The following is a 21,306-nucleotide window of genomic DNA, read 5'->3' as shown; positions in this document are numbered from 1 at the left end:
GGCTTAAAAAGGATGTGGATGACTTTGTTCGCAGATGTTTAGTATGCCAAAAGGTCAAGTTTGACAGGCATAAGGCACACGGACCCTTACAGCCTTTACCCATCCCCACGCGCCCTTAGGAGAGTATTGCTATGGATTTCATCTTTGATCTCCCCAAGACTCAAAGTGGGCACAATGGCATTTGGACTGTCATTGATAGATTTAGCAAGCACGCTCACTTTGTTCCAATAAAGAAAACAGTCAAGCCTGATCATTAGGCAAGACTGTTCATTGCTCACATTTTTCGGTTACATGGCATGCCTGAGACTATAGTGTCTAACAGAGATCCGTGATTCACGAGTTTGTTTTGGAGGGCAATTTGGGAGAACATTGGCACGCTATTGCAGTTCATATCATCATTCCACACGCAGACAGATGGGCAATCTGAGATAGCCAATTCAGTGGTTTTGGATTTATTGAAGTCTTATATCTCTGATTAGAAGACTCAATGGGAAAAGTATTTGCCTTTGGTGGAATTTGCCTACAATAACACGGTTCACTCTTCAACGGGGAAGGCGCCATTTGAAGTAATCGAAGGTGCTAAGAAGATCCCTCCATTTCTAAGCACCAAAGACATAATTTTCGAAGCTGATGAGTATACGAGGGATTTGGACACTGCTTTTGCCAAGGTTCATGAGGCTTTGGAGAAGTCTCAAAAACGGCATAAGAAGGCGGCCGTGACGTAGACGCGACTTGAAGTTGAAGGAAGATGACTGGGTGCTCTTACGCTTTGAGAAACCACGCCTAAGAAAACAAAAAGGAAAGGAGCGGCTTTTTCCAAAGCTTAGCATGAGGTATTATGGCCCTTTCCAGATTAAAGAAAAGATAAATGATGTATCCTTCAGACTCAAGTTGCCGGACACTGGAAGATTCACAAGGCTTTTCATGTGAGTCTCTTGAAACCCTTCAAGGGTGAGGTGCCAATAGATGCAGAGCCTGATGAGCAACCTGAAGTGGAAGAGAGTGAGGAGATACTCGTTCCAGAACACATTCTGGCCCATAAACAAAGAAAAGTGAAAGGTAAAGAGATTCAACGGTTCTTGCTGAAATTCAAGAACTATCCAGCTTTGGATGCGAAGTGGATGGAGGAGGAGGACTTGGCAGATACTCCTCAGATTTTGGAACTTTACCTTGAGGCATTCGGTTTAGCTGCATCTACTCCGAAAGATCACGGAGATCAATAGGGTTGAATCTGGTGCAGACGGGACTGCACAAGAGGGGAGTCACTCCGCTCCTTTGTCACAGATTACCTGAATAGAATAGAGTCACAGATTTCCTTTTGGACTTCACGGATACTGCTGTGTTGACATTATTCTGTTGTATGACTTTATGAATGAAATAATTCAAAATGGGAATTCTCGAGAATGAAGTTGAATTTTTGTGCTCACTCATGTGATTGTGTTGAGTGCCGATTTGCAATACGGAATGGCTACATGTCACAAAGTGATGACATGGCTGCCCGGGAGTAGAAACCCTAACCCTAATTTCTGCCAAACCCTAACTGCTTCTGAAACCCTAATTCTGTCCTAACCTGCTGAAAACCCTAATCCTAACCCTAACCCTAACCCTAAAAGGCAACAGGGAAAAAACAGTCGGCAGATTTCAGCTTTTGCGATTGGAAAAAGCTACGCAAAATTTTGGGCAACTTTTATTCTACGCAATTGAATAAGGCCTATTTTTGCTTTATTTTGATGGGCTCAAGAGAGCTTGTGAGAGAAAGAGCCTTTCTTTTATTTTTAGGCTTTTGATTTTTAGCATTTGGGACTCTGCTTTTGGCATCCCTTGTAAATAAATAAGTGGCTTGGGCTCCCACTCTGCAGAGCATCTGGACACAGAGTCTGAGAGTAAGACCCAACCACTCTTGTACTTTGAACTCAGATTAATACAAAAAGAAATACCGAAAGGGGCGTCAATCTTTGGGGCCAATATCTCTAGGCATAAAACTCCGCCGGGCCAGTGTATATCTATTGTGAACTGTGAACTGTTTTGAAGTGGTTATTTGGTGCTGTCGCGGTCGATTCTTGACTTGGAGTGTCCAAGTCTGTTACAGTGGTATCAGAGCATGGCCGATTTCTCTTCTACGGGAAATCCGATCCCAAATATATTTTTTTCCGCGGCACCTATGGCTTCACGCAAGGATCAGTCGACTCCCTCTGCATTCGGAGATGCGGGAAGGAATCACAACGAAGATTCCGGCAAGGAGTATGGCCCGCTTCGGCCTACTCAGGCGGAGCGACAAGAGATGGAGCGTCGTCAATTGATCGGCGATGCCACAAGATGATGCTCAATTTTGCTAAGAACCCAAAATTTGCAAAATATATGAGCGCGACTTCTTTTCAGGAAGTGCACGAGCAGTGGCAGAAAACCACAAGACCACCCCCGAAACCCGCTCTCAAGAAACCTTCTGCTCACAAGAAATATTCAGAGAAGGAATTAGAAGAGATGGTTGATGCACGGATTGCTCAGCTTTTTGACGTGCAGAACAAAGCTAAAAAGCATAGCAAAAAGCAGAAGAAAGGCACTAACTTCTAGGGACATTTGGGTCGTCAGTCAACATGTGATAAGGCAAAGAAACAGAAGAAGCGTGTTCAATTTGAAGGAGTACCCAGTTCTTCCTCTTCTTCTTCTTCTTCTTCTTCTTCTTCTGACAGTTCTTCTAGCTCTTCTGACTCGAGCGAAGAAGACCCCAAAGGCTAAAAACGAAGCAAGAAACAACGCTTCGGAAAGGGCAAGAAATAGGCAAAGAAGTCTAAATCTCGCCCAGTGAGTGACAGTTCTATAGAGGCCTCGTCTACAGACAGTTCAGACTCTGACGACGACAACTTTTATGCAAACAAGAAGAATTTTTATAAAGCCAACCAGGATGACTTTCTGGAAGACAAAAGCAAGAAAGTCTGAGAGTTTAAGGAAGGTGGACAGTCAATTAAATTTGACACGTTTTCAGCATAGTTACAGAGGATGGAGGGGACGGGCCCTAGGGCCGGGGGACGACCGTAACTGGGCCGGGAACGGCAGGGAACGCCGAGGGACGGACGGAAATCGGGCCGGACAGGCGGGTCGCAGGGAGGACGGACCGGGAACGGACGGACCGGCAAGGGCCGGCCGGGGTCGGATGGGGTCCATTCAAATTTCTGCCCATTTTTGACCGTTTGCAACAGTTCTGTGCATCCCCAATTGCCATATTTTTGGAGCCTTGGCCCTTGGGAGGCTATAAAAGGCTCCCTTGGGCCTCATAATACTCATAGTCTCGACTCTCAATGCTCAATGCTCATTCCATTTCCCTCAAGCTCAAGGCTCAAGCTACTCAAGTCTCAATCATCAATGCTTTCCTCTCTACTCAATGCTCATTGCTCCATGACCATTGACTACTCTACACTCTAGTCTCCACTCTCAAGTCTCTCCCTCTTCTACCCACTTTGAAGTTTGAACTTTGAAGCTCTCCTCTCCCTCTTCTACCCACTTTGAAGCTCTCCTCTACTCTCTCTCCACACAAGCTCTCCTCTAACTCTTCTAACTTCTAAGCTCTACTCTCTCGAGTCTCTCCACCATCATGTCATCTCAAGCCAACTCCACTTCTCAAGCCGCTTCTTCTCGAAGGAGGCCCACCGTGCAAACGTAGTCGTGGTGGGATGAAGTCGACTTTAGCTCGCGTGGCAAAGGTGGCGGTGCAAGACCATGGACGTGCAAGCTATGTCCATACAAGAGATCGGGTGGTTCAAACAAAGTGCGAACCCATCTTCTTCATGAACCCGGTCACGAGGTGAAGTTTTGCCCTCATGTAGCTCCCGAGAAGAGGTTGGATCTTCTTGAGAAGCTCACGGTGTATGAGGTTGCGGAAGCGGCCAAGAGGGGCCGTTTTGTTGCCGTTGATCCCTCCGCCACGGCGACACCGCGAGAGCAAAGGGAAGCCAACCTTGACGACATCACTCGAACCTTCAAGAGCCATAGATCTACACCGTCCTCTTCCGTTCCGCATCGCCAAACCACTCTCAACGAAAATTGGAATCCTAAATTCAAGGAAGAGGTGGATAGGTCGGTTGCCCGATTCTTCTTCCACGACCACATTGCCTTCCATGCTTGACGGTGAGTTTCCCTTGGCATATGCACATTGCAATCTTCCATTTTGTATTCATAATGGGTTATAACTTCTCGACTCTCGACTCTCCATACTAACACAACATGCTCTATTTTGTGTGGATAGGTCTCCATACTTTCGAACCATGGTTACGAAAATAGGGGAATATGGCTCCTCTTATGTGCCACCTTCATCGGAGAGGCTTCGCACCACCCTCCTTGACAAAGAGAAGCTTGCCGTGGAGCAAGCGGCCCAAGCAACAAAGGATTTGTGGGAGACCAATGGCGTCTCTCTTCTTGTAGATGGATGGAACGACACCCGCAAGCGGTCCATCCACAGGGTGGTGGCCTACTCTCGAGGGGAGATGTACTTTGTGGAGTCACATGATGCATCCGATAGTGGCAAGGCCGCCGAGATGCTTGCTGCGGAGTGGACAAGCACCATAGAGATCACCGGCCCGGAGAATGTCCTTTGTATGGTTGCAGATGGAGAGGCGTCAAATAGGGCAGCCGGAGCTATCATTGAGGGCATGTATCCCAACATCCATGTCACATTTTGCATGGCGCATTGCCTCAATAACCTCCTCAAGGACATAGGGAACTTGTCATGGATTTCACCCACCATTGGTGACGCCTCTCGAATTGTCCCCTTTGTGCTCAACCATCAAAAAGTGCGCCATGAATTCTCAAAGAGGAGCCACTTGTCCTTGCTCAAATATTCAGAGACAAGATTTGCATTTAATTGGCGCTTGTCTACATGTGGCGGAGCCTTAAGAGGACTCTTTCTCAGTGATGAGTTCCAGGCCATGCCGGAGTCTACATCAGCAGTAGGATTGAAATGCCGAGAATGGGCCGACGACGCCGCTTGGTGGGAGGAGGTGAAGACTCTTGACGCTATGGTCAAGCCTATTCTACACCTACTTCGAGTGGTGGATGGCTTGCAGCCATGCATTGGCAAAGTCTACGAAGCCATGGATCGGATGATAGAGGCACTTGAGAAGCTTGTGCCTGACCCTGTTCAGTATGCGGAGATTCATGGCTTGTGTGAGTCGAGGTGGAATAAATACTACTCTCCACTTCATGCGGCAGCTTATGTGCTTGACCCTGAGTTTAAAGGAAGGCGTCAAGAGACCGACAAGGAGGTGAGCAAAGGATGGCGGCTTGCATTGGAGCGCCTTGAGCCTAGCAGTGACATTAGGCGCAAGATTAGAGACGAGCTACTCAACTACAGGCAAAAGAAGGGCTCTTATGGATGTGTAGATGCACAGCTTGATCGCAACAAGATTGGCTCGGTTTTGTGGTGGGAGGACTATGGAGGAGATGGCCCACATTTGCAGCGCTTGGCTGTTCATGTCCTTAGCCAAGCATGTACCACTAGTTGCTTGGAGCAACTATGGAGTGTCTACAGCCACATTGCCTCTAAGAAGAGGAATCGCCTTGGGGTTCAGAGGGCCAATGATTTGGTGTTTGTGAGCGCTAACTTGCGCATGCTTTCCAAGAGCGTCACACACAAGGCAGATCCTTTCACTGAGTGGGAGATGGCACAAGAGAATCCATCTATGGCCGATACTCTTTTGGAGGAACTAGAGGAGGATTTCGAGCCTCAATGCGAGCCTCCCGAGCCCTCATACGTCGCTGACGACCTCGACTACGACGACGATGTGGAGATTCAACAGGTGAGCACTTCTTGAGTTTGATGATCATTGATCACTCGAGTCTCGAGTCTAGACTCTTGAGTCTACGACTCTACCTACTACATAGCCCTTTGTACTTTTTGTTATCCTTGAGGCCTCAGGCTTGTCCTAAGTCCTTTAGGCTTTTTGACTCTTGAGCCCTTGTGGCATGCACTTCTCATTTTGTATCCATCGATCATCGATGTTTTATTAGCACATTTCAGCCTATATGACTCGTGTTCTTTGGTCTATTTAGTGTAAATTTATGGTCAAAGTGATGCTCTATGTGTGTGGCATGTGTGTAGGTCAAAAAATGCCAAAAAAACTCTCTTTTTTTTTTGCCGTTCCGAACCCCGTCCGCGTTTCCTGACTTTTGCCGTCCCGACCCCGTTCCCGACCCCGACCCGCCGTCCCATGTAACTATGGTTTTCAGGATATACGGATGCTTCGAAGGCTGTCTTTTATACAGCAATTTGACATCGCTTTCGCATGAGGACGCTACTCAGAGCACTCTAAGATTCGGAGAGCTGCCTCTTATTTTAAGGGGAATGCTCGAACTTGGTGGTTCATGCTTCTTTTAAACAAGACTGCGACACTCAGATCAGAATCGCACCAGGAGACGTCTACAAGAAAGCTTTTCGGACGACTTTTGCGTAATTTGAGTTTTTGGTGATGCCTTTTGGCTTAACCAATGCTCCTGCGACATTTAACCGGATGATGGACAAGGATTTTCGAGAGTACAGGCTATTTGTTGGCACTTTCTTTGACGATATCATTGTTTTCTCCAAGAATGAGGCAGAACATAGAGATCATTTGCTTCAGGTCTTTTAGGCATTACAAGATCACAAGTTAGTGATTAATGCAAAGAAAAGTGAGTTTTTCCTACCAGAGATACACTTTTTGGGACACATTGTCTCAGTAGCGAGTGCAAATGGATCCGGCCAAGATAAAGACTATCTGTGATTGGCCCGATTTGAAGAATGTCCATGAAGTTAGAAGCTTCTTGGGACTGTGTTCGTACTACAGGCAGTTCATTCGAAAGTTTGCAGAGGTTGCGTCCCCTTTGCATATCTCGACATAGAAAGGAGTCCCTTTCTCGTGGGGACCCATAGAGGCGACTGCCTTTTAGACACTGAAAGAGAAATTGACTACGGGACCAGTTTTGCCTTTGCCGGACTTGCAGAAGTCATTTGAAGTATATTGTGATGCTTGTGGTCGTAGTCTGGGGTCTTAATGCAAGAAGGCCATGTCATTGCTTACGAGAGCCGACTATTCTCAAGGCCAGAAATGACAGCACAGATTTATGAGAAGGAGCTTTTGGCGGTTATTCATGCTCTTACTCAGTGGCGACATTACCTACTCGGAGCGGATTTTACTGTCTTTATAGACCATCAAAGTTTGCGCTACTTCTTGTCACAGAAGCAACTATCGAAAAAGCAGATGCGATCGGCAAACATCTTGTCACAGTTTCACTTCCAAATTGTCCATGTTCAGGGACAGAAGAATGTGGTGGCAGATGCTTTGTCTCGGAAGCCGTTGGTTCTGGCTATTTCCACGATACACCAGTATGCCACAGATACAGATTTTGCAAACGTTTTCACACGGATACGGGATGGGGAGATAGTAGCGGGATATTCCATTCAGGATAGCTACTTGATGAGAAAAACCATGTTGTGCGTTACACAGCCGTTGAGGGAAAAGGTTATGACTGAATGCCACTGTCCACCTTTTACGGGTCACCCCGGCATTGCTACCACCATGAAAGGGGTCGAGAGATACTTCTTTTGGCCGAGACTTAAGAAGGATGTGGAAGAGTTTGTGCACAGTTGCTTGGTATGCCAGAAGGTCAAGTTTGACAGGCATAAAGCACAGGGATTGTTACAGCCTTTACCCATACCCACCCGCCCCTGGGAAAATATTGCAATGGATTTCATTTTTGATCTCCCGAGAACACAGAGTGGTCACGATGGTATCTAGACGGTTATTGACAGATTTAGCAAACAGGCTCATTTCATTCCAGTGAAGAAAACAGTCAAGCCGGATCACGTAGCGAGACTGTTTGTGGCCCAGATCTTCAGATTACATGGCATGCCTGAGTCGATTGTCTCCGACAGGGACCCCAGATTTACGAGTTTTTTTGGAAGGCAATTTGGGAGAACATTGGCACGCGGTTGCAATTCTCATCATCATTCCACCCGCAGACTCACCCGCAGACTGACGGGCAATCTGAGGTTGCCAATTCAGTGGTTTCAGATTTATTGAAGTCTTATATCTCGAATCAGAAGACTCGATGGGAAAAGTACTTACCTTTGGTTGAATTTGCATACAATAACACGATACACTCTTCGACGGGGAAGGCGCCATTTGAGATTGTTGAAGGTGCTACGAAGGTTCCACCCTTCCTAAGCACGGAAGATAAGATTTTTGAAGCAGATGAGTATACGCGCGACTTAGACACGGCTTTTGCCAAGGTCCGTGAGACTTTGCAGAAATCTCAAGAACGACACAAAATGGCAGCGGATCGCCATCGTCGCGATTTGAAATTGAAGGAGGATTATTGGATGCTCTTACATTTTTAGAAGGCACACCTGAGAAAGAAGAAGAGAAAGGAGAGGCTTTTTCCAAAGCTTAGTATGCGATACTACAGACCTTTCCAGATCTCTGAAAAGATAAATGATGTCTCCTTCCGACTGAAACTGCTTGACACTTTGAGGATTCACAATGTATTTCTTGTGAGTCTCTTGAAACCTTTCAAAGGTGATATGCCTCATGATGGGGAGCCTGATGAGCAACCCGAAGTGGAAGAAAACGAGGAGATCCTTGTTCTTGAACAGATTTTGGCACACATAAGGATACGAAGAATAAAGGTAAAGTCCGAAGGCGGTTCTTGGTTAAGTTCAAGAACTATCCTGCATTGGATGCGAAGTGGATGGAGGAGGAGGACCTAGCAGATACTCCTCAAATTATGAAACTTTACCTCGAGGCTTTTGGTTTAGCATAGTCTACTCCAAATGGAACCCAGAATTCAGCTTGGCCGGAGATCTGGTACAGTCGGATGCACAAAAGGGGAGTTACTCTGTCCTTTGTCAACAGATGCCTCGATTTTGATACTAGAATCACTGATGTCTCTTTGAGCTTCAGGGATACTGAGAGCTGACAGTATTCTGCTGTATGACTTTATGAAATGGAATTCCTGAATATAATACTTATTTGTTCTTGACTTCTTTTTAAGTGCAGGAACTGATAGACGAAATGACTGCAGCATTTTGGTCTACTTGATCTTGAATAGACATGGTTGCAATAGAGGTTAGTCAATCGGACATCGATGAGGTCCCGACTGGATCTAGCTGCGATTGCTAGCTACATTGCCGATAAATCATGGTCTAAGATCCGAATGAATGTTGAATGTCATGTGATGTCCTGTGATGTCTAGTGATGTCATGTGATGTCGTGTGACGTGACTGTCGATTGGTACATGTGCTAGATGTGTGTTCCTACTGCGTACGTACTAACAGTCAATGTCTGCTAAGACGGTTTATGGCCTCTGTCTGTTTTGCAAGCGTAATCGAGGGGATTACAATGCTTTCAAGAGGGGGATAGGTCACAAAGTGATGACGTGGCTGCCCGAGAGCAAAAACCCTAACCCTAATTTCTGCCAAACCGTAATTGCTGCTGAAACCCTAATTCTGTCCTAACGTAACCCTAACGTGCTGGAGACCCTTACCCTAACCCTAACCCTAAAAGGCAACAGGGAAAAAACAGTCGGGTGATGACGTTGCACCGTACGACAGATCCCGAAAAATACGGTGCGTTTCACACTGGACTGTACGGCAGATTTCTGCTTTTTGCGATGGGAAAAGGCTACGCAAAGTTTTGGGCAGCTTTTATTCTACGCAATTGAATAAGGCCTACTTTTGCTTTATTTTGATGCGCTCAAAGAGAGCTTGTGAGAGAAAGAGCCTTTGCTTTATTTTTTAGCTTTTGATTTTTAGCTTTTGGGGCTCTGCTTTTGGCATCCCTTGTAAATAAATAAGTGGCTTGGGCTCCCACTCTGCAGAGCATCTAGACGCAGAGTCTGAGCGTGAGACCCAACCACTCTTGTACTTTGAACTCACATTAATACAAAAAGAAATACGAAAAGGGGCGTCAGTCTTTGGGGCCAATATCTCTAGGCAAGGAACTCCGTCGGGCCAGTGTAAATCTATTGTGAATTGTAAATTGTTTTGAAGTGGTTATTTGGTGTTGTCGCGGTCGATTCTTGACTTGGAGTGTCCAAGTCTGTTACACTGCAGCATTTCAGTCTTGCGAGACTATGGACATGATCGCAATATAATTTAGTTGAATCCGGCATCAATGAGGTCCTTTGTGGATCTAGATGCGATTACTAAATACTGTGCAAGGAATCATGGACTTGAGAATCTATAGACATGATTGCAATAAGGATTAGTTGAATCTGACATCCATGAGGTCCCTTGTGGATCTAGATGTGATTGCTAATACGTTGCACGGAATCATGGTCTTAGATCCGGAATCAGTTTTTATGTGATTGATCTAATGTGAATGTGCACTGACTGTGTCGTCTTTGTGCAAGTGCTAGATGTGTGTGGTCTAGTGTGTCGATACTTAGAGTCAGGGTCTACTGAACTTGTTTATGGCCTGTGTCTGTTTTGCAGGTGTAATCAAGGGCGATTACAACTCTTTCAAGAGGGGGGTATGTCACAAACTTATGACGTGGCATGCTATAGGGTGTCCCAACTTATGGGCACCTGCCAGCACGGCCCTAGAGACACCTAGGAATAAAGAAAGAATAAGCGAAGGCTGGCTGAAAATTTGTAAAACAAGCTGTCCTATTGACGTGGCTGTCTGTAAGGAATTTCTGCATATTGCGTTGGCTGAGGTGACGTGGCAGACTGTATGGAAAAGCGTAATTTGCACTGGCTGTTTTGGACACTAGCTTTTGGGAGCCTATGCTTTTGAAACTAAAGCTTTTCATGTAAACTGCTTTTGCAAGGCCAAGGGCCTTTCAATAAGACCCTAGGGCTCTCTCTGGCTCATTCAGTGCTGACGAGCCGATGAGTAGAGGAGAGCCCAGGACACCTATACTTGCTCAATTATTAATACAAAAAGAAATACCGAAAGGGGCACCAGTCTTTGGGGCCAACCTCTCTGGGCACGGAACTACGCCGGGCCGTGTCGACTCAATTGTTCTGTGATTTAAATTTGTGAAGTTTTTAAGTGAATCTCTCTCGTGTCGCGACAGATTCCAGACTTGGGGTGTCCAAGTTTGTTCTAGGAGTATACAGATGCTTACTATTTTGGGGTGGTCTTTAGTGTACCAGCATTTCATTGAGGAGAGCAGTAGAGACTAGACTGGCCAGAGCCTATGCAACATTGCGTAGATTGGAGAGGATGTGTTCACAAGTTCAGTTTCAAGAGCCTCGGACGAAGCTCTGGCTCTTTGACACTACGGTGGCTTCCGCATTGCTCTATGGAGCTGAGATATGGGGACCTTCATAGGACCATCATGGGAGGTTGGGTTGCACTGTTGGATGGGGGGACATGGAGAAGCCTCTGGTCTCTATCATCTCGCGGCTTATTAGAGCCAAGGCTTCAGACCACGTGACATTATCCGAGCAGAGCTAGCTGCCCCCCACTAGTGGTTGTGGCACTCACCACATCAGTCTCCTTTATACACCGCCTGTGGGACCTTCCCAGAGACAAATATGCCTGCCTAGCACTTGAGTCCTCCCGACAGTTAGCCATGCAAGGAGATACAGCATGCTGGTATGGGGAGATGACATCATGGTTTCATGCACATGGGTTCAGCATGGACAGATTGCCCCCTTCCAGTACTCATTGTGGGGATGCACCCTCTCTAACTATTACACAATTCGAGATCACCGAGCTCATCCGCCAAGACTTAACTCAGCTAGACACCAGGAGGACATGGATACAATCGGCACAAGAGCTCGGCAAAGATGGCTTTCTATAGAGAGCATCTTCTCCAGCTTACGAAGGACAGCTTTGGGTCTCCAGCTTTGTGAGGGGACCAAGATACATGGACACCCAATTGTCTCATGGGATACGATGTGCTATTGGCCAGATACGCACATCTTTGCACCAGCTTCGGTCGAGACTGGGAGATACAGCGGAGTACTAGCAGAGATCAGGACATGCCCCCTATGTCACATGGAGCCTGAGACAGAGTTGCACTACACATGCCACTGCCCAGTCTACTATGAGATACGAGGCTGCTTCCACTACTTGTTCAGAGAGGGCTTTGGACCACTCTCTAGAGTCATGGGATACGAGGACCAGAGATGCCTGGGATTGTCTTTGCTCGAGCTGCACACACGCACACACAGCCTGATGAGAGGAGAGGCTAGCCAGTCTCAGAGACGGATCACAGACTTCTTTAGAGCAGACACTCGACATCCAGAGGAGCTACTACCACAGCAGAGCCCACATTCTCCTTGAACCAGAGGCACGCTGATCGATACAGCGACCGAGCTAGGGAGATCTAGAGGCCCATGATTGCGGAGGACTACGCAGCATCGATGGAGGCTCCCCAGTCTACTATGATATACGAGGCCGCTTCCACTGCCTGTTCAGAGAGGGCTTTGGACCACTCTCTAGAGTCATGGGATACGAGGACCAGAGATGCCTGGGATTGTCTTTGCTCGAGCTACACACACGCACACACAGTCTTATGAGAGGAGAGGCTAGCCAGTCTTAGAGACGGATCATAGACTTCTTTAGAGCACACACTCGACATCCGGAGGAGCTACTACCACAGCAGAGCCCACATTCTCCTTGAACCAGAGGCACGCTGATCGATCGAGCGACCGAGCTAGGGAGATCTAGAGGCCCACGATTGAGGAGGACTACACAGCATCGATGGAGGCTGCATCAGAGGATTCCGATTACTTTGGCCCGACATGCACGACGCCCGGTCAGAGTACTACCATGGAGGAGATTGATGAGAGCCGCCAGCCACCAATGTTGGATTTCTTGTGATTTAGCTTTTTCTAAGGATACACCCACACTGTGCTGTCTTAGCCCCCCATTCACTTCACCCCCTACTCGTATCCTACACAAGCCCAGCTAGCTGCTTAGCTCACATCTAGCAATATAGGATTCTATAGTATTTTTATTTTGTTACTCAAACTTTGTATCAGATCCACCACATTGTAACTTTTTGGTCTCATAGTTAATATAACATTTCATTTCATTTCATCTCTCTCTCTCTCTCTCTCTCTCTCTCTCTCTCTCTCTCTCTCTCTCTCTCTCTCTCTCTCTCTCTCTCTCTCTCTCTCTCTCTCTCTCTCTCTCTCTCTCTCTCTCTCTCTCTCTCTCTCTCTCTCTCTCTCTCTCTCTCTCTCTCTCTCTCTCTCTCTCTCTCTCTCTCTCTCTCTCTCTCTCTCTCTCTCTCTCTCTCTCTCTCTCTCTCTCTCTCTCTCTCTCTCTCTCTCTCTCTCTCTCTCTCTCGGACCGCGACTGAGGAGGGGAGCCACACAGCACCGACGGAGATTGCGGCAGAGGATCCACAGGATTCTAGCACGACACCCAGAGTGTCGATTAGGATAGGCTTCATGCTACTGCTATATTGTATCATGGTGACACTTATCCCCACTTTGTACCTTTATGGCATGATACCATTGATCAGCCTACCAGCCACCCATAGGAGTCGGTAGCACTCCTATCAGTTTTTTTGTTTGTATTTTTCTTTGTTTGTACCCAGACTTGGTACTAGACTCATCATTGTAATCAATTGGTCTCATAGGTCATTTTGGCCTTTTGTAGACGTTAATATATCATTTCATTTCTCTCTCTCTCTCTCTCTCTCTCTCTCTCTCTCTCTCTCTCTCTCTCTCTCTCTCTCTCTCTCTCTCTTCCCCCTCGCCCTTCAAAGGACCACCAAGGCATCTGGTAGCCCTGATAGATGGAGATGTATGGAGAGGCCTCTAGTCTCTATGATCTCTCGCATGATTCGGCCTAAGGCCTCGATGCCACATGAGATTATCTGAGCTGAGCTAGCTGCCCCCCCTCTCGTAGTTGAGGCCCTTACTAGATCAGTTTCCTTTATGCATAATTTATGGGACCTTCCCCTGCTCAGCTAGCCCTTGAGTCATCCCGACAGCTAGCGCTACAAGGGGACACAACATGCTGGTATGGGCAGATGACATCATGGTTTCAGTCACATGGCTTCAGCATGGATAGACTCCCTCCATTCCAGTACTCCTTCGATGCGGACAGAGATCACTAGACTTATACGTCAAGTTGATTTGATCCAACTAGATACCAAAAGCACATGGATACAGCCGATACAAGATTTGGGAACGAAGATGGCTTCCTATAGAGAGCATCTTCTCCGACTAACAGAGGATGGATATGTGATCAGACCGGCCTACATGGACACTCATTTATCCTATGGGATACGATGTGCTATTGATCAGATGCGCACATCATGCATCAGCTAGAGATTGAGACTGACAGATTTAGGAGAGTACTAGCAGAAACCACGATGTGCCAGTTGTGTCATATAGAACCAGAGACAGAGTTACATCACAAGTGTCATTGTCCGGTATACTATGAGATACCAGGCCGCTTTCACTGTCTATTCAGAGAGGGCTTTGGACCGTTGGCTAGAGTCATGAGATATCAGGATCAGAGATCCCTCGTTTTGTTTTTGCTAGGGCTGCGCAGACACAGGGAGAGTCTCTTGAGGAGACCAAGCAATAGGAGCATAGTTACCCAGAATGGGAAATTGGAACCGGGAACGCGGAACGGCAACATGCATAAAATGCCACTCCCTGTTTCGGATACTCACGTCTGAACCACAGAACGGGAAATTGGTATGGGAACGGGGAACGGAGACCTGAAAATGGCCATTCCTGTAACTATGAGTGGAAAACATTCACAGAGGGAGATCATTGACTTCTTTAGAGTAGGGACTCAACTGCCTGATGAGCATGCTTCACAGCAGCCTTTAAATCCCACTTCTACCAGAGGTATATTAGTGGATAGAGCCACTGAGCTCGGGAGTGTTAGATGCCCACATCTACAGGGGCGACCACGACATTGACGGAGGCTCCATCAGATAATCAGGACTTTTCTAGCACGCCATGAGTGAAACCGGCCCGTAGGGAGGGTAGACTTTGGCTTTCACCTGAAACTTTACTTTAAGCTTTAACACACAGAGAAACCTTGCAGAAGGAACCTGTAACGGGAATTAACACTTCAAAGCACACACGGCTCGGAAGCTAGAATGTTCCGATCAAACGCCGACAACCTGTAGGTCCCAAAACAGGCGCCCCTTTTGGTATTTCTTTATTTCTTCAGAGGGTAAAGTTACAAAACTAAAGTCCTGGGGATCTTCACCTGTATCCAACTAGATCACACCTGTTCTGGCAAAATTTCGGCAACATAACGGCCCCAAAACTCGTCCTGAACAAATCCCCCTGTTGGAACTCGCTTCCAAAGACGTAAACCCTCTGTTTTCAGCCCAAAAACAGCAATTACAGCTCGCTGTATTTACTGTTTTTACCCTGTTTTCAGCCCTAAACAGTCCCGAAACTGTCCTCTAACAGTGGGGCACTGTTCCCAATGCTTCTGGCATCCATACGGCAGCAAAAAAGTCCAAAAACAGTGTATAACCAGCGCTGAAAATGCACCTATAAGGTGATGTTATCACCCTCACCGGTGTTGGCTTTTGGAAGAGCAGTTAGCTACTCTTATTCCTCTTCAAAGAGGCTCTTGCCTCAGCACAGAAGCATACGACCACACAACTGTACATAGGTCAAATGAAGAGCCCTCTTGTGGGGCATCACATTACTGCACGTAAGGGAGAGAGAGAGCAGTGAAAGGCTTCAGTTCTTGCACTTCATTGTAAATAGAGGGGAAAGCTTGCACACAATAGCTTTTAACCTGTGACAATCCACGATGCGGGATGAAAAATGCAGCCCCCCACATTTATTTCAACGCTACAGTACTTGTTTATTTTATAGATATGAGGGAAGTGTACAACTCCTCTCTGAGCCCACTCACACGATCTGAACATAGCTGGCACGTGGGCCTCATACTTATAGGCTCATGATGTCAAAGGCAACTGTTAAGAACTCAAAATTTATCATCTACAAGAACTGGCTGGCAGCACTCTTAGCTCTAGATGAAGGATCAATAGATACAATGAGGGCGTAGACTCTAGGGGCTCAGTAGTGCATGGAGTGTGCTAAGAGACTTGGTGAAGGACTCCAGAATCTAGACCAACACAGACTGGTGATAGCCCAAGATTGATGTATCTACAAGAGTAAAATATCCACTTAAAGGAGATAAGCTAAGTAGACTTGGGTGGAAAGTCAGCCAAGTAGGCTTGGCTACCACACATTGATCTCCTGCCAAAGTGCTCGTCTGTATTAGTCAGGTCCACTGGTCCACCAGCCCTCGACTTGGACTGGTCTAAAGACTAGGACTGGTCCCCCTAGCTGGTCCACCATCCACGTGAAACTGGAGCACTGCAGCTGGACTACAGCCTACACATATACATCGCCCTATGTCACTTTGCTTCCTCAGAATCGAGCCTCGCGATTGTGGGAGGAGACCCAAAGGGAGGATGGCAATATGGAGAGGGAGGGGGAGGGGGAGGGAAAGGGGAGGGTGATGCACACTCACCATACATACGCCTTTCGGAGGGGATCATGGTGTACTCCAGCTTCGGAGAAGTCTTCCTTATGGGAGACTTCAACAGGCGCCTTCAACGCAGGCAATGTGAAACCTATGACTTTGAGGAGTCCGAGATGCTACACCCCTTGAATGACTTAGGAGCTGAGAGGCCCTCAACATAGCGACTTCCACAGGCTATGGTCACTATTAACACGATAAATTTATCTAAAAAATTTAACCTTTACAAGATGTTTGTGGCGGCCGAGATAGACTTTGACAGGCCACCAATCAAGCACATCAAATAGTTTGAAATTTGACCACGTCATAACCTCCAATTCCAACTAAACTCCAGGAGACTTCATACTCTTCCTTAACAAAATTAGATAAGTCCCAAAACCATAACATAGTGGAGCTGAAGTGACAATTGCTGTTGCATAACACTATTTGAAGGGAACAAAGAAAATGACCATTTTCAGCTACAACAATCGTAAGGGAGCCCCTGCAACAAGAAAGACTCATACCTTGGTATGTTTTCTTTGTTCACCATATACGAGTGAATACCATGAACATTAGTAGCATGCAAGGGTATAGGCCTCTCAGGATTAACCAGTGTCTGTATCGTGCTATAGTCACCACCAGCCAGGTCACGAGCAGCAAACTCGATAATTCGATCATCTGACAGTTTAAATCCTGTTGTCTCGATGTCAAAAACAATCACCACAATGTCTGTCGAAACATCTGCATTTGACACCAAGGCATCATTCAAACCACTTGGCAAGCTGTCTTCCTTGCTACTATCCCTTGGCAGGACATTTACATTAGAAAACTCCATGCTCTCCAGCTGATTGGTGAGTTCAATCCACGAACTTGTTTCCCCATTTGCTTGCTTCAATAGACCCTGCTGATCATCGTCTGTTTGACACTGGTCATTCTTCTTTGCATTTTGGCCCTCCCTTGTTTCTGTGCTTGGGTTTTCACCTTGGATTTCCCTTGCCTCTGTACTAGCAATACCCATGGATCTGTGGAACGTACACCTGACAGTGAAGTGTTCTGACCTTGAAGCCCAGGAACGCCATGAATTTAAAGCAGCGCCAAACCTGAGAATCTCTCCCAAAACATTCATCAACTTATCATCTGAAACTGCCTTTTGACTCCCATGCCAATAGTACCTGATTCATTTCATTTAATTTAAATTAACTAGGAATTTGTGCATATGTACCTTTAAGAGGTCCAAAACACGTGTAAATCATGAACTATAAGAATGGCTCAAACAATTGCACAAAGCCCAAGCAGAAACAAATATAGCTCTATAAAACAGAAAATTCAAACTCAATCGTATAAGAGCTCCCTTTCTGTTAAAGAACACAAATAAACAAACGCGGTATAGTTAATACAAAAGCTCAGCTCTAACATCATTCTCGCAGAGGACATGAGGTCAGCATTTTTTAATGGTTGGGTGCCTCGGCTGGCTGTCCCATGTTGGGTCTTTAATGGCTCTAACCCCCTAGTGGTTGCCATGTCACCAATTTGTGACATGTATCTGTAGGCATGAAGAGAGGCATGGCACTGCTTGTACCTTCGCATACCTTAATGGCGTGACATCTTAATGCTGGCACTTGAAATCAATAGTCGTCTTTCTTTGAGCGAGATAGAGAGATATTTCAAGACTTTGCCCAAGATGAAGTTGGACTACTGTCACATGGGCTTGATGTGCCAAGTGGCCCTCCTATTATAACTTACAGCCAATCCATAGACAAGATAAGCCAAGTGGATTACAGCCGGCATCTTTGTGATACACATGCCTGGACAAATTCATAAGATCAGTTAGAACCCCTGCAGAAAACCCCCCCCCTCTCTCTCTCTCTCGTGGCTCTCGAGCCTGCGCTGTCGAAGCTGCTGAGCAACAGTAAAAAAGTTCTTGCTGCCATTCCTCACAATCTGCTCTGCCCTGTTCTTTGTGTTAGTTGGTAGTTTGGGGTCTTGTGCCTAGTCACAAGACGCCCATTAGGGGACCCCGATCTCAATTGACTTCTGGTTTAGGGATTAACTCTTTGCACTTGTGCATGGACTCCCGTATGGACAGGCCCGCAAATCACAGAAGATTTCAAAAATTAGTGTAAAACATGGAACAGCCTAGAGGGCGCAAGCTTTTGGAAACTGATGCTTTTGGGAAATCCAACTTTTCATGGCAGATGCTTTTAGGCCAAGGGCCTTTGAATATGTGCCTTTGGGCCTCACTCTGGCATTCCAACATGTGCGGAAGTAGAGACCGAGTCCTTGGCCGTTGTACTTTGTGAATGTCACAACGCAATAGAATATGAATTGAGAAATACGTACACTTTTCAAAGTTACCCGGAACAGGAACTGGGAACAGGAACGGGGGCCTCCGGAACGTTTCCGGAACGGGGCCACCCCAAAAAAAGCGGAACGGGAACAGGGGCCAGAACGGTAAGTTTAAAATATGCTTAAATTAGGTTGGATTTAACCTATATGTTAGTAGAGAGCCATACACACCCATTAGTCCAAGTAGAATCTTATTTAGGCATGCTCTGCAATGATTCTTCAGTCTTAAGGCTTACACGCGATTGCGCAATACACAATACATGAATTGGCATCATCCTTTACAAAAGCATCTTGATTCTTCATAGAAAGAACATTAACTCAAAGTTGAAGAATAGAGTCCAGACTCCACACAAAAACTTGGAGCAAAAAGATAATAGATCATACATTATAAAGATGGCTTACAAGGCCAACCAAGGCGCTACATAAAGACATGTAGAGGCGAGAGTGCTAAATAACAACTGTAAGAGCCACTAGGTGACATGCCGAGACTCAATCACTCATATGGTAGTGCAATACAGAAAGGGGGCAAAGCCGACGGCCACAAAGGAAACAAATATCAAAAACCAATGAGCAATGATTCATGACTCATGCCTCATCTCGGTAGGGGCAAAAGAGCATCCCACCTCCCAATCTGTAGTGGAGTCCCGGACGTCGTGAATATCGGGTCACCGTGGCATCACTACCACCAAGAAAGGGATAGAGAGATACTTCTTTTGGCCGAGACTCAAGAAGGAAGTGGAAGAGTTTGTGCGCAGTTGCTTGGTATGCCAGAAGGTCAAGTTTGACAGGCATAAAGCACGGTGTCACGTGACACATCCAACCCTATGTGTCCGTGGACAAGCTACAGCATTACAGGGTTCCATCAGTCCAATCGGTCTAGATTAGAAGTGATCTGGCACTTTTGTGAGTCTATTCGTAGACCGTGCATGCCCAGTCACTTAATGTAGATGCATATCCTCTGGTTGCACACAGCATGATCATAAGCATTCCCCTCAGAATCCATCAGAATCCTTCAGGGGAATTTTCCAGTGCATTTAGCCTATTTTACCTATTTTTGACATTTTTCACTTATTAATTTAAGTGACTTTTGTTGGAAAGTAGGTAGGGCAAATTGGGTAAGAAAATATATAAGCAAACCAAGGTTAGCACTAAATAGCAGATGAGCAAGGAGAACAGCAGGCTTCGGCGACACGTTCCCTCTCTCTCAGCAAGACTCCCAAGTCCTTGGGCGATTTCCCTCATGCAGACAGCATAGCATTTTCCTCACCATCACCAACAACCTTTTCCCCTTGGCGGTTTTCAACAGACACCAGATCGCCTTGCCCTCTTGCATCTAGAGTTTCCCAGAGCCATCATCGCCTACTGTTCCCTGGCGTTTTCAGCACCAACCCGCAGCAAAAAGGCAGCGTTTTCAGCACCAAAACGTTTTCATCAGCCAAATCAGCGTGTTTCAAACAACATAAAATCAGCCCCGAATTCAGCGTTTTAGTCTCAGCAGATTTCAGCCTTGAACGGCGGATACACACTTCCAGATTTCAGCCCTTAGACCGGTATCGCCATCCCCGTCGTCATCACCGGCATAGCATAGACTTGCATAAGTCACATGCATCATCATTGTACTAGTTTGTGCAATCAATAGTAGACCACTCTCGCCGACGAGAGTGGGGCCTTCGGAGGAGGGTTTTACCACAGTCTCTGGTGTCGTATTCTCTTCTCTCTCTATCTCTCAGTCTCATACACTTGCACGCACAGTGTCCACTCACTTTGTTCGTGATCATTGCACTCTCTCATTAAAGGCGCAAGGCTCTCCCTTCCATAAGAACAAAAAGGAACCTTGAGCACATTATGGGGCACTCATCTTGAGAAAGAACATTCATTCCGCTGCACCTTACATTGGTATCAGAGCTTTGGCAGTGTTCTGTATCACTCAAGGAAAGAACCACAAGAATCACAAGATTTTTTTGCTTGTTGCGGTCACACGAACCCAAGTTCGCTTGGGCATGTCGATTCCTAATCGTGTTTTTGAAGAGTGACAGGAATCCCAAGAAAGAAGGGCTTGTCCAACCTCCCCTTGTGCCTCTTTTCACTCATTGAGAGCGGACCGTACACTTAGCGGCCGGCCAATTATGTGAGGTGGGAATAAGCAACCTTGGTGTGAGCGCAAGGCCGCCAAGGGGTGCGCCCGCGGAAAGGAGTAGAACTAGGGTGAAGAGAAGATCCTTCTCAAACACAGATTGCAAGCGAAAGAAAACCCTCAAGAACCTCAAGATCCTCAAGAATCCAAGTTCCTCGTGAACTTAAGAACCAAAGATCATAGTGCATGGTCATCACCCGAAGCGGAATGGATACTTCGCATACAGGTGATGAGCATGAGAGAGGTGACGAAGAGTTCTCCCCACCAAGAGATTTTTCTGACCCTCCCCCTTCTCCATCTACGCCACGAGTTGTACCAACTTCCATGGAGGCGATGGTCAAGTCAATGTTGGACATGATGGCCCAACAACGCGAAGCGAAT

General features: G+C 46.5%; 1 protein-coding gene across 4 annotated transcripts in view; it reads right to left on the bottom strand.

Annotated features, from left to right (window-relative positions):
• Nucleotides 1-21,306, bottom strand: part of DPD1 (Polynucleotidyl transferase, ribonuclease H-like superfamily protein) — a 191,151-nt gene that overhangs the window by 143,002 nt on the left and 26,843 nt on the right. For all 4 annotated transcript variants that reach the window (XM_086504031.1, XM_086504032.1, XM_086504033.1 and 1 more), the window contains exon 2: nucleotides 16,970-17,617. In XM_086504031.1, coding sequence (XP_086360157.1) covers nucleotides 16,970-17,617 — 648 coding nt within the window. The remainder of the gene's footprint in view (nucleotides 1-16,969; nucleotides 17,618-21,306) is intronic.

The sequence above is a fragment of the Adiantum capillus-veneris genome, chromosome 28, assembly GCF_014529385.1.
Source record: "Adiantum capillus-veneris isolate H3 chromosome 28, ASM1452938v2, whole genome shotgun sequence".
NCBI classification, from domain to species: domain Eukaryota; kingdom Viridiplantae; phylum Streptophyta; class Polypodiopsida; order Polypodiales; family Pteridaceae; genus Adiantum; species Adiantum capillus-veneris.
Note: the sequence above shows the minus strand (reverse complement) of the source record. Positions and strands in the feature narration are given on the sequence as shown.